Source organism: Lepidochelys olivacea (genome assembly GCF_965140295.1).
Source record: "Lepidochelys olivacea isolate rLepOli2 genome assembly, chromosome: 6".
NCBI lineage: Eukaryota > Metazoa > Chordata > Testudines > Cheloniidae > Lepidochelys > Lepidochelys olivacea.
This window is the reverse complement of record NC_140416.1, coordinates 86,072,709-86,085,029: the sequence shown is the minus strand read 5'-3', so window position 1 is coordinate 86,085,029 and position 12,321 is coordinate 86,072,709. Positions and strand designations below refer to the sequence as shown.

The 12,321-nt window shown below is 52.1% G+C and overlaps 1 protein-coding gene across 2 annotated transcripts in view; it reads left to right on the top strand.

Moving 5' to 3' along the window:
• LTBP2 (latent transforming growth factor beta binding protein 2) overlaps positions 1-12,199 on the top strand; it is a 128,523-nt gene extending 116,324 nt beyond the window's left edge. For both annotated transcript variants that reach the window (XM_084632417.1, XM_084632416.1), the window contains 6 exons: positions 5,000-5,128; positions 7,294-7,434; positions 7,890-8,057; positions 8,883-9,170; positions 9,448-9,597; positions 11,112-12,199. In XM_084632417.1, coding sequence (XP_084488543.1) covers positions 5,000-5,128; positions 7,294-7,434; positions 7,890-8,057; positions 8,883-9,170; positions 9,448-9,597; positions 11,112-11,284 — 1,049 coding nt within the window. In that variant the 3' untranslated portion in view covers positions 11,285-12,199. The remainder of the gene's footprint in view (positions 1-4,999; positions 5,129-7,293; positions 7,435-7,889; positions 8,058-8,882; positions 9,171-9,447; positions 9,598-11,111) is intronic.
• The last annotated feature ends 122 nt before the right edge of the window (positions 12,200-12,321 follow it).

Sequence of the window (12,321 nt, the reverse complement as noted above, 5' to 3'; positions counted from 1 at the left end):
ATACTTGTAGTGAAAAAAAAATGATGAACTGTACATCACAACGGGGAAAAATCAGAAAAAAATGAATATTGTAGCAAGGGCAGTAGGAAAAATACTTATAAGTTAGCAATTTGTCAATGGACCGTATTCATGCCATTTTGAATGAGGTTAATGGTGAAAGGTGACTAGTATGGAGATCTCAGTCTTTTGCTGGAATATGAACAGTCCGATCGTACATGGTCAAGAACTTAAACGAAAATATCCTGGAAATGAAAACTAAACCAGATCTCATATCTATCCAAGGAACATGGTTGCTTGGAAAGTTTGCTTTTAAAATTCCAGGGTATAGTGCCTTTAGGCAAGACTGAAAACTAGGAAGAGGACAAGGTGTTTGTACCTTGGGAAGGATTAAGCTACATAGCAGTAGAGAATGAGGAAGTAAGCCTAGAATATAATGTTGTTGAGATCCTCATGCAGAAGAGAAATATTTCTGTAAGGATTTATAAAGTCTACAACCCTTATGGGAAATTAGAAAGTTTGGAGCTAAAAGAAATAGTGAAGAATGCTAAATGACCATATATTATATGTGGTGACCTAAATAGTGATGATAAATTGTGGGGAAGTAAGACAACTGATAAAAAGGGTGCATACTTAGGAAAGTTCATGGATGAAAACAGTGTAATGGTTTTAAATGATGACACCTCAAATAGATTTAATGCAGCAGATGGTAGTTTTTCCTATTTAGATGTGGGAATTATAACAGTAAATATTGCAATTAAATGCAACTGGGAAATATATAAGGAAGAAGGAATGGGGAGTGATCATTTCCCTACACTTATTATTTTTCAAGGGCAAGGTAAGGTTGAAGATAATGGAAAATTACCCACCTGGAATCTTAAGAAAGCTAACTGGGAGCTGTTTACAAGTAAATGGACTGAATTTGTGAATACTCATTGTGTGAGTGATGACAGAGAATGTCAATGATAATAATGGGATTAATAGCAGCAGCTACTGTAGCCATACCTCAGATATTGAAGTACCCTCAAAACTCAGTTTTATGGTAGAATGAGGAGTGCAAAATGGCGGGTAAAGAAAGGAACAAAGCCTATAAAAAAGTGAAAAACACAGTGACTAGTGACGATTGAATGAAATATAAAAGAAGTAAGACAAAAGCACAAGGAATTACAAAAAATAAAATCAAAGAAAGTTGAAGGAAGTACTGTGGGTGGATAAAGAAAGATGCCACGACATCAGAAATACAGAGGCAAACTAGAAGAATGAATGGAATTCAGACTGAAGCTCTGTCTACACTAGTACTTTTGTCGGCAAAACTTTTGTCGGCTGGGGGTGTGAAAAAACACCCCCCCCCGACTGACATAAGTTTCACAGACAAAAGAACCTGTGCGCACAGTGCTTTGTCAGTGGGAGAGTGTCTCCAGCTGACATAGCTATTGCCCCTTGTTGGGGGTGGTTTAATTATGCTGGAGGGAGAGCTCTCTCCTGCCGGCATAGAGCGGCTACACAGGAGACCTTACAGCTGTTCAGCTGCAGTGGCACAGCTGTGCTGCTGTAAGGTCCGTAGTGTAGACACAGCCTAAGAGTAGCCACATCCCAGGTCTCATTTGGACTGACAAGATAATCAAGTTCTGATCATGAGAAAGCAGAAGTTTTAGCAGAAACTTTCCAAGGGATGAGTAATGATGGAAATCAAAGTGACATTTTCCACCAGAATAAAAGAAAATTCATTGAAGAGAGCCATGATCTATTATGTAGTTGAGGTAAACATGAAGATACTGTACTGAATGAATGGTTTTGTATGGGAACCTGAGGAAGCTATTGATATTAGCAAGAATACCTCCCTGGGTAAATTTAATGTATTTAACATAATGTTTAAATATCTCTCTGAAAGCAGTTTGTGGGTTCTCCTGGAATTATATAACAATAGATGGGGGAAAAGGAGTTATTCTGATAGAGTGGAAACATGAAGTAGTAATTCCAATACGAAAACCAGGCAAACTATTCACAAAAGTGGGTATCTATAGTCCGATTGCCTTTTACATTCTGTCTGGAGAAAATTATGGGGAAAATGGTGAATGAAAGATTGGTTGCCTATTTGGAAAACAATGGCATCATAGGTAAGGTGCAAAGTGGTTTTAGAAGGGGAAGATGCACCATTGATTACGTTGTTATATTAGGAACTGAAATACGAAAGGGTCCGAGGGACAAAGGTTTTGTGATAGCGGCCTTTCTAGATATTGAGACGTCATATGATATGCTGTGGAGGGACAGCTAGTTGTACAAAGTAGGTGCACCAGGGAAAAGAGGAAGAATGTATGGATGAGTTAGAGAATTTTTGAGTAAAAGGACCATGCAGGTCAGAGTTGGGAAAGTTATGTTGAATATATACAACATTAAAAATGGCACACCACAGGGAAGTGTTATTTGTTAAATAAGATTGGGCTGATAAGTGCCGAGGTAGGCATTGCTCTGTATTCGCAGATGACTGTACTCAGTGGGTTAGAAGTAGGCATATTGAGGTGGCAGAAAAGGGAAACAGCAAAGAGTTATGAGAGACCTCTGACTGGGGAAATGCATGGGGTTCATGCTTTCCATTGATCTTTACGAAAAGGAAAGTTACAAAGGAATGTAAACTGTATATGTATGAAGAACAAATACATAGAATTAAAAGATTCAAATTCTTAGTGGTAACTTTTGATACTAAATTACTTTGGAAAGATCTTATAAACCAGCAGTTCTCAAACGATGGGGCGGGCCTCCCAAGAGAGGTGCAGGAATGTGTCAAGGGAGGCACAAGCTGTGTGCTTTTTTTTTTTTTTTTTAAAAGAGCTCCGGCTGTTCTCATGCAGAAGGGCCCTGCACACCTGGGAGGCAGGGATAAAGGGAACAGCCAGAGCCTGCTGCTTGGCTGCCCCTCCTGCCCCTCCATCCCCCACTGGGAGGCAGCCCGGACTTAGGATCTTCTCACCCCTCCTAGTTCCTCACTGGGTGGCAGCCCAGGCTCAGGCTCTCCTCTCCCACCAAATCCCTCACCTGGAGGCGGCGGGGCTCCAGCTCTCAGCCCTGGGGTGGCAGCATCAGCAGAGAAGGGTGGCAGTGGGGCGCTAAGTTTGCTGTGAAAAGTGATATTGACAAATACCACTTTCCACATTGCCACCTTTACTTCTGTGCTGCTGCTGGTGCGGCGCTGCCTTCAGAGCTGGGCGCCCAGCAGCAGCTGCTGCTCTCCACTCTGTCTTCAGAGCAGGGCGCCCAGCAGCAGCGGCTGCTCTCCACTCTGCCTTCAGAACTGGGCGCCCAGCAGCAGCGGCTGCTCTCCACTCTCCCTTCAGAGCTGGGCGCCCAGCAGCAGCGGCTGCTCTCCACTCTCCCTTCAGAGCTGGGCGCCCAGCAGCAGCTGCTGCTCTCCACTCTGCCTTCAGAGCTGGGCGCCCAGCAGCAGCGGCTGCTCTCCACTCTGCCTTCAGAGCTGGGCGCCCAGCAGCAGCGGCTGCTCTCCACTCTGCCTTCAGAGCTGGGCGCCCAGCAGCAGCGGCTGCTCTCCACTCTGCCTTCAGAGCTGGGCGCCCAGCAGCAGCGGCTGCTCTCCACTCTGCCTTCAGAGCTGGGCGCCTAGCAGCAGCTGCTGCTCTCCACTCTGCCTTCAGAGCTGGGTGGTGGTATAGTACCTGGAGGAGAGTAAGGTGTAAATGACTACAGACACAAAGAAGGGGGCGCAATCAAATATGTTTGTGAACCAGTGTTATAAACTGTAGTAAAGGAAAAATTAATCTGCTTAAAAGTCTTGCTGGGACTAATTGGGGGATGGATAAGAAAATGCTCCTCATGGTATACAGAGCCTTAATCAGAACAGTTACTGACTATGGCCGCCAAGCTTTGGGTCAGCATCAAAATCAGAACCTAAAAAATGTGATTTAATACAAGCCCAGGCACTACAAATTATGTACAGTGCATTCATTACAATACCTATAAGCACGCTACAGATCGCTTCTAGTGAAATGCCATTTACAGTATAAATGAAACTATTGGACTGTCATTTGTGGGATTTCCTTCCCTAGGAAGAAGTGGACTGAAACCAATACCTGGCTGGAGGGTCAGGTTACAGGAAGAGCTATCACCCCAGGGCCAAAGCAACTGTCAGCAGGGGGTGCCTGATGGGGAAGCAGCTTGCTATGCCACCCCTACCCATGAGGAAGTGCTCTAGCACTGAGTGCACTCCTTTACAGCATTGCACTGAGAAGTAACTCCCCAGGACACCTTTGGGATGGCCCTCTCTGGCCCTAAATCCAGCAGAGTAGGTGGTGGGAGGTTCTGAGACAATATTGACAAACGTGGTTTTTTGACTGTTCAATATAGCAGGAGTGTGAGTGACTTCCAGCATTAAGACTGAAATGCCCTTTCCATGAGAAGCCCCCTCTACCCATTGCCAGTAACTCTGGCAAACTAATTCTTTCTGGGCTGATATTTCTCAGGTTTGATTCCAGCCAAGAGACAAAGCTTTTTGGGAAGTTTCAGCAGAATCCATGCAGCCATTTTTGAGTTCTGTGTGTTTATAAACCAGACTTCCAGTTTGTAAAGATTTAGCTCTTTCTCCTCCTGGTTGCCAAGCTGGATTCCAAGCTTGTGGGTTTGGAATGTGGACTTGACTCTGGCTCTGGCCCTTTAGCTTCACGGAATGGATTTTCAAACCAGTTAAAAATATAATGGTGCAACTTGTTTGTGTGCACATCTCAGGGAATTGCATGTGCAGTGTCCGTAATGAGCTCTGGGCCCATGACTTCCCCCTATTCCCACTTTGCCCATGGTGATTCCCTGCCCCTGCTCTACCTACCGATGATTCTCCCTCTGTCTGAGCTCAGGACCTAGATGCTGAGCTGGTTTTCCCCAGCCTTTGCTCATGTCGACCCCAGGGATGGAAGGAGCAGGTTCCCTTCCTGCTGCTGGCTGCAAGTCACATGGTCTCTGTGACTGACGCAGCCTCTCCCGCCCCCTCTCTTGGCAGATGCCGACGAGTGTGAGACGTTCGGCTCCGAGATCTGTCGGAACGGGCATTGTGTGAACACGGTGCCCGGGTACAAGTGCTTCTGCCGCTCTGGCTATCTCTACGACTCCAGCCGGCTCGAGTGTGTGGGTGAGATGGGCCTTCCCCTCTGGATGGCTCCTCCCTCCCTCTGTCTGGGCCTCTGCGCCTCGCTGGGGGAGGCAGGCCCATTCTGTCCTTAGGTGGCCCCAGTGCCCTTGCTGTGTGGGTGGTGCCAGTGGTGGTGCCCGTGTTATGTGAGGTTAGTGTGTTAGGGAGCCGTGTCCCCCAGGCCCTCGTTTGGGTAGGAGTTGGCAGAAGCGTTTCACAGGGCCTTTACACAGCGTGTGTGTGAGGTGGGGGTAGGGTGACCAGGTGTCTGGTTTTCAACTGGAAAGTCCGGTCGAAAAGAGGACCTAGAATCATAGAATATCAGGGTTGGAAGGGACCCCAGAAGGTCATCTAGTCCAACCCCCTGCTCGAAGCAGGACCAATTCCCAGTTAAATCATCCCAGCCAGGGCTTTGTCAAGCCTGACCTTAAAAACCTCTAAGGAAGGAGATTCTACCACCTCCCTAGGTAACGCATTCCAGTGTTTCACCACCCTCATAGTGAAAAAGTTTTTCCTAAAATCCAATCTAAACCTCCCCCACTGCAACTTGAGACCATTACTCCTCATTCTGTCATCTGCTACCATTGAGAACAGTCTAGAGCCATCCTCTTTGGAACCCCCTTTCAGGTAGTTGAAAGCAGCTATCAAATCCCCCCTCATTCTTCTCTTCTGCAGGCTAAACAATCCCAGCTCCCTCAGCCTCTCCTCATAAGTCATGTGTTCTAGACCCCTAATCATTTTTGTTGCCCTTCGCTGGACTCTCTCCAATTTATCCACATCCTTCTTGTAGTGTGGGGCCCAAAACTGGACACAGTACTCCAGATGAGGCCTCACCAATGTCGAATAGAGGGGAACGATCACGTCCCTCGATCTGCTCGCTATGCCCCTACTTATACATCCCAAAATGCCATTGGCCTTCTTGGCAACAAGGGCACACTGCTGACTCATATCCAGCTTCTCGTCCACTGTCACCCCTAGGTCCTTTTCCGCAGAACTGCTGCCTAGCCATTCGGTCCCTAGTCTGTAGCGGTGCATTGGATTCTTCCATCCTAAGTGCAGGACCCTGCACTTATCCTTATTGAACCTCATCAGATTTCTTTTGGCCCAATGCTCCAATTTGCGTGTCAGTTTTAGGTCAGTAGGGTAGCCAACTTTCTATTTGCAGAAAACCGAACACCCTTGTCCGGCCCCTGCCCTGCCCCTTCTCCAAGGCCCTGGCTCCACTCACTCTATTTCCCCCTCCCTCTGTTGCTCGCTCTCCCCTACCCTCACTCACTAACTCATTTTCACCATGCTGGGGCTGGGGTGCAGAGGGGGGCTCAGGGCTGGGGCAGGAGCAGGATGTTGGGGCGCAGGAGGGCATGAGGAGTGTGGGCTCCAGGTGGTGCTTACCTCAAGTGACTCCCAGAAGCTACTGGCATCTCCCTCTGGCTCATAGGTGGAGGCATGGCCAGGCGGCTCTGCGTGCTGCACCTGCTTGCAGGCTCCGTCCCTGTAGCTCCCATCGGCCACGGTTCCCAGAGCCAGAAGGAGATGCTGGTAGCTTCCCAGGAGCTGGGAAGGTACCTGCCTGCCCCGCTGCAGGCAGCCAACCAGATTTTTAACGACCCGGTCAGCTGTGTTGACCGAAGCCAACAGGGTCCCTTTTTGACTGGGCGTTCTGGTCAAAAACTGGATGCCTGGCAACCCTACTGGTCAGATCTACTGAGTGGACACCCGAAGTCCTGTTACTGCGGATAGGGGAGGCAGGGAGGCGCCGAGTCATCACTCGAGCCTGCCCCTACTCTGCTGGGGTCGCTCTCTACCTGCATTGGGTGGCTGCAGCTCTCAGGCTCTGCAGGCAAGTCCCTCCTGACTCACACAGGGAGGTGGGAGAGGGGAAAAGGTGTGAGCGACAGAGGGAGGGGGAAGGAGGAACGAACGGGGGGCTGGAGCCTCGGGGGAAGGGGCAAAGCAGGAGCTCGACAGAAGAGGCGGGGCAGGGATAGGTCCTCAGGGAGAAGGGGAGGTTCCGGTACTCCTGCTGGAGTGTTCGGTTTTTAAACATTACAAAGTTCGCAACCCTAGGTGGAGAAGAGGTTGGCAGAGGCACTCCCTGGGACAAGGGTTGGGGTGGTGCCCTCGTTTGCCAGTGTAAGGGTATCTCTGCCTTCCTGTGGCTGCAGATCAAGACGAGTGTGAGAACGAAATGTCCTGCGTGAATGGCGAGTGTCTGAACACAGCAGGCTCCTTCCACTGCTTCTGCAGCCTCCCCCTGGTGCTGGATGTGACTCGCAACCGCTGCATCAACGTCTCCAACAGGGCTGGTGAGTGGGGCCAGCCAGCAGGTTGGGTGCTGCTGCAGGGCCTTGGGAGATGGGTTTGCTCCTATGATCTGCACCATCTTGGCCTGGGCCGGTAGTGCAGGCTGTGCCCCAGGACCTCCATGCATGCCTCCTTGGAGTGGAAAGCATTGACATAAGGTGCAGAGTGGTGGAGTAGTCCATAGGCAAGGTGGTGCTGCACATGGGGGGAGCAGGGGCTGTGGGGTACAGGGCCAGATTCAAGGGGGAATGTTGCATACTGTGCTGAACCTGAGGAGCGCTGTGCATGAGGCATGTTGTGGGAGGGGCAGTGTGCTGGCTGGCTCTGAAATTCAATGCCCGGGGTGTGAGTGCGGGGCACAGTCTGGGAGCAGGACACTGGGCACGGCGCCTTCCTAAGGGGTCCCAGGAGACCTAGGGGATGTCCCCATGGCATTCTTTGCCCATCTCACTAACAGAAGACCTGGATGAACATGAAATCCACCTGGACATCTGTTGGCAGAGAGTCTCCAACTACATCTGCAACCAGCCACTGCGGGGGCGACGGACCACGTACACCGAGTGCTGCTGCCGCTATGGCGAGGCCTGGAGCCAGGACTGTGCACTCTGCCCCCACAGGGCCTCTGGTGAGAATCGGGGGAGGAGGACAGGCTTGCTCAGGGACTGTGGAGCCTTTGGCCTCTCGGCTCCTGCTAGTCAGACCCTGCAACGGTCAGCAGTGAGTGAAAGGTCGTTGTGGGCTGTGGATGAATGGAGAGAGGGCTCTCCCAGCAGGTCCCAGTGAGCAGGTGTCCACCTCCCAGAAACCAGACCCACAATGTGTTATCAAATGCCCCCTTATTAGCAGCCCAGGACTGAATGGGCCACAGGGAATGAATTCTCCTGTCGCTCCTAGGGGAGTTCCCTCTGGCTGAGGTGCGCTGGCAGAGGTGGCATGTGAGTCCTTTGCTGAGGCATTGGAGTTAGTACCAACTCCGAGGGGAGTCTCCACTACTCGGTCACCCTCACTGTTCCCGGCAGCAGCTAGGTGTTCCGGAGCAGGAGGGGTTCTCCTCCAAGAGTGTACCAGGCCAAATCCTGCTTAGCTGGTTAGATCTGACACAGACCCAGACTCTTTCTGGCAGGTATCCAGCCCCCTTAGTCATGGCTTGGAGTGTGGGTTCCACACCTTGCAAATCCCATAAGGACCCTGAGACCCAAGGGGGAAGCCTCCTCCTACAAGAGTTGGACACAGAAGTACAGCTTCAGAGCCTTTTCCCATTGCTTATAGGTGCCCTAGCTCTGCCTGGCCCTTGCCTGGCCTTTGCTCTTCCTGGGCTTGGCCTTTCTTTGCCCCGCCTGAGTCCATCCCTGATGCAACCCCCCACTTAGCTCATCCTTAGACAGTCAGGGGCTTACCCTCCTTCGTGCCATGGTGCTAGGCTGCTCCTTCCCTCTCTCTCCACCTCCAGAGGACTTTGCTCACCTGTGTAACGTGGCCTGGGGAGAGACTGAAAGGGAGGCTGGACTCCAAGAAAGGCCTGGATACGAGTATGGACCAGGCCTAGAAGACTCTCATTATGGACTCTATAGCCCAGACTTAGGGCCCTATTACAATTACCTGAGTTCTGAGTATGGAGCCCCTGATGCCAGCTTCACCCAGAGAGAACTGAGCAGCGAGGTTGGTGGCAGCACATTCCTACGCACTCCTCAGCTCCACCCAGAGCATGCCCAGCCCCGCTACCTGCCCAGCCAAACTGGTGAGTACTGAAGAAGACCAAGAGATGTCCTGGCGGCTTCCTCTAGGTTCAGGCTGTGCCCAGAAAGTAACCCCCCCGCCCCCCGCTTCTCCTAAAGCCAGCCTGGTTGGGGCCCCATCTGTGTTATCCAGACCAATATCCATATCTGCTGCCCCTGGCCCCTTTATGTGACCAAACTGCCAGGCTGATGGTCTTCTGTTCCCCTGTGGGCAGACAGCCTCCCCTCCCCCTCCCGCAGCGTGTTCCCTGCAGGCTGATGGCCCCTCTGTATCCACAGGGCACTTTGACAGCTTTGAGGGACTCCAGGCAGAGGAGTGTGGCATTCTGAACGGCTGCGAGAACGGGCGCTGCGTGCGCGTGCGGGAGGGCTACACCTGTGACTGCTTTGACGGCTTCCAGCTGGACATGACCCACATGGCCTGTGTAGGTGAGTGGCCCCAAACAGTGAGAGAAATGGCCCCACAGAGGGTAGGGGGTGGTCTAGCTCCCATAAGTGCTAAGATACTGGTTTTGAGGAGTGCTGGCTGGACTCTGCAGCTCCCAGTCACTTCAGCTGTGGAGCTCAGCACATGCAGCCCTCAGCCATTCCTGACCTGCCGCTTCCCCCTAGGGTCACTGCCTGGGGATGGCAGTTGTCACTGGAGCTCCATAGGAGCAGGGCTTGTGAAACCACTCCCCACCCCAACTCCGACTGTGTTCCCATCACAGAACTGCAGGGAAGAGAACTAGGGTCCGACCAGTAGGGACCCCTTTCCTCAGCACCCAGGGCTGTCACTGTAATCAGGGCATCAGCCACTTTCCTGGCCCGTGTGGCTGGGTTATACAGCCTGACTGAGGCTGAGGGGAGATTCACACAAGGCCTGGGTCTGTCATGGGAAGGGGGACCGCTGCTCACGCAGTATGGGGGAGCATTGTGGGGAACAAGGGGGAGCCACACTCACTCAGTATGGGGGGCAGATGTGGGTAATGAGGGAGAACCCTGCCTCCTCAGTCCTGGAGGTGGGGGTGCTGTGGGGAATGAGGGGGAACCCTGCTCACTCTGTGTGTGTGGGAGCTGTGGGGAGAAACACAGGAAAATGAAAAGTGGAGAAGGAGAAGGGATCTAGGAAACACAGTGAGGGCAGAATGGGTTGGAGGTGTGTGCGCTCTCGTCAGTCTGGGCAGGCTCCCTGTGGTGCTAGCACAACAGAGCACTGGTACAGACCTGGTACAGGTGCTTTGGCCACCTGTCACATAGCAGTGCTCGCAGCAGGTCTAATCAACATGGTGTTTAAAAGCCAGTGGCTCTTGGGCCTCCACCACACTAACTCTCCTGCCCCAGAAACGCTGGTCTAGACAAAAGGCCTCCATCAGCACTCTGGAACAGCTGTAAGGTTAATAAAATGCTCATTTGTTTGCTCACTGCAAGGTTCCTTGCCTGTGTTTTGGTCCCTGAGGTGATAATTGGCCCCTTTCAGGGCCACCCCAGAGATGCCCTCGTCTCTGTTTCCCGGCAACCTTGCCAAATCAGCTAGAGGAATTTTGCAACACCAAAATCAGCCTTTCCCCCAAATCTTGTTTAGCTCGTCTCATTCTTGAGAGGGAGCACAAAGCATTCTTCTTGGGATGATCTGTATGGGGGGCAGTTTATATCATGGGATGCTTTGTTCAGTGTACGGGAACCCTATGCACTGTGAGGTTGCTGGGCATGAGGGAACACTACAGCATGGGGTCGTGGGGGTGCTGGGTTTGGGGCAGCTTTGTGTGGCTTGGGGGCTGCTGGGAATGGGGTGCTGGGTGTGGGAGGCTTGGAGGGCTCCTTGCAGTGGGGGTGTTAGGTGTGGGGGAGCTGGGTGTGCTGTGGGGGCATGGAGTTGCTGGATTTGGAGGTATACTGTGCAGTGGGGGTGCTGTGCTACAGAACATGGCTTTCAGGCTTTTTTCTCATCCCTCTCCTTTCAGACATTAACGAGTGTGAGGTGGTGAGCGGCCCTGGGCCCCTGTGTGAGGCCGGCACCTGTGAAAATACAGAGGGCTCCTATCGCTGCAACTGCTCGCCTGGCTTTGTGGTGCAGGCTGAGCCCCACCGCTGTGCTCCTGCACCGACCCAGAGCCCAGAGGCAGCACAGCTTTAGGGGACTGACGGGGCAAGGGTGGCCCCCCTCAGACACTCTGCTGGTACCTGGGATCCATCGGCTGGAGAGAGGCGCCCTGGGACTGCAGTAGCTTTGATGCCCTTTGCTCATCCCCCAAAGCGCACGACCTTCTTGCCATACCGCGCCTGGCTGAGCCCATAGGGACACAGTCCAGGGTAGAGAGCGCCAAGCATCTGCAGCCACCTCCCTGCCTGGTCTGCTCATCACCAACCTCCTGCTTCTGCCACAACATGGACCCACAAGGCCCCCCACTCCTCTCCCCGACCAACCCACAGAGCCCCCCTACTCCCTGCACTGCAGACCTGTGAGGCTCACCATTATTGAAATGGCTAAACAGGCCTTAAGAAAGGAACTCTAGCAGCTGAAGCTGCAGAAGGGCAGCACCTTCCCCCAGCTCCTCAGTAACCAGTGTAAATAGCGAAGAGTGGCGAGAAGCCTCAGCCCTTCCCCAGTGCCTGGCAGAGGAGTTGATAGCAATTCATCATGCTATCCTGTTTGAGGGCTCACAGGACAATTCACCCCACTCCAACCCATAGTCCAGAGCCTTCATAGTTGCCAGTTTTACCCCTCATTGCTTTTGCTGGTGTCTTTGCCCTGCCCCAAGGCACAGCCTGGTGCATGAACCCCCAGGCCTGGGAGCTTGAGTGTGAGGAGGGCCAGCTCCAGCTTTGTACAGATGCTGCCTGTCCTCTGACGGTGGCTTGGACGTGGAGCCCAGCAGGTTTGAAAGGCCTGGGGACCCTGCTCTCCCTGGGCACAAAACTTCACCCCTGCACTTTGTACGATTGCCTAGCAGGGGGATGGGGTTCCAACTTTGTAAAGCTGTTGGTGGCTTTTCCTAATGGAATCTGCTAGGGAACATCTGTCATTGTTAAATAAAATGTTTATTTTGGACCCTGTGGCTCAGACACTGGGGTTGGTCAGGACTATCCCTGCCTCATCTCTGCCTAGCCTGACCGCTCAGATCCTGGGAAGAAGAGTCCATACATGGTGATGCACACAGTGCAGCAGGAGCA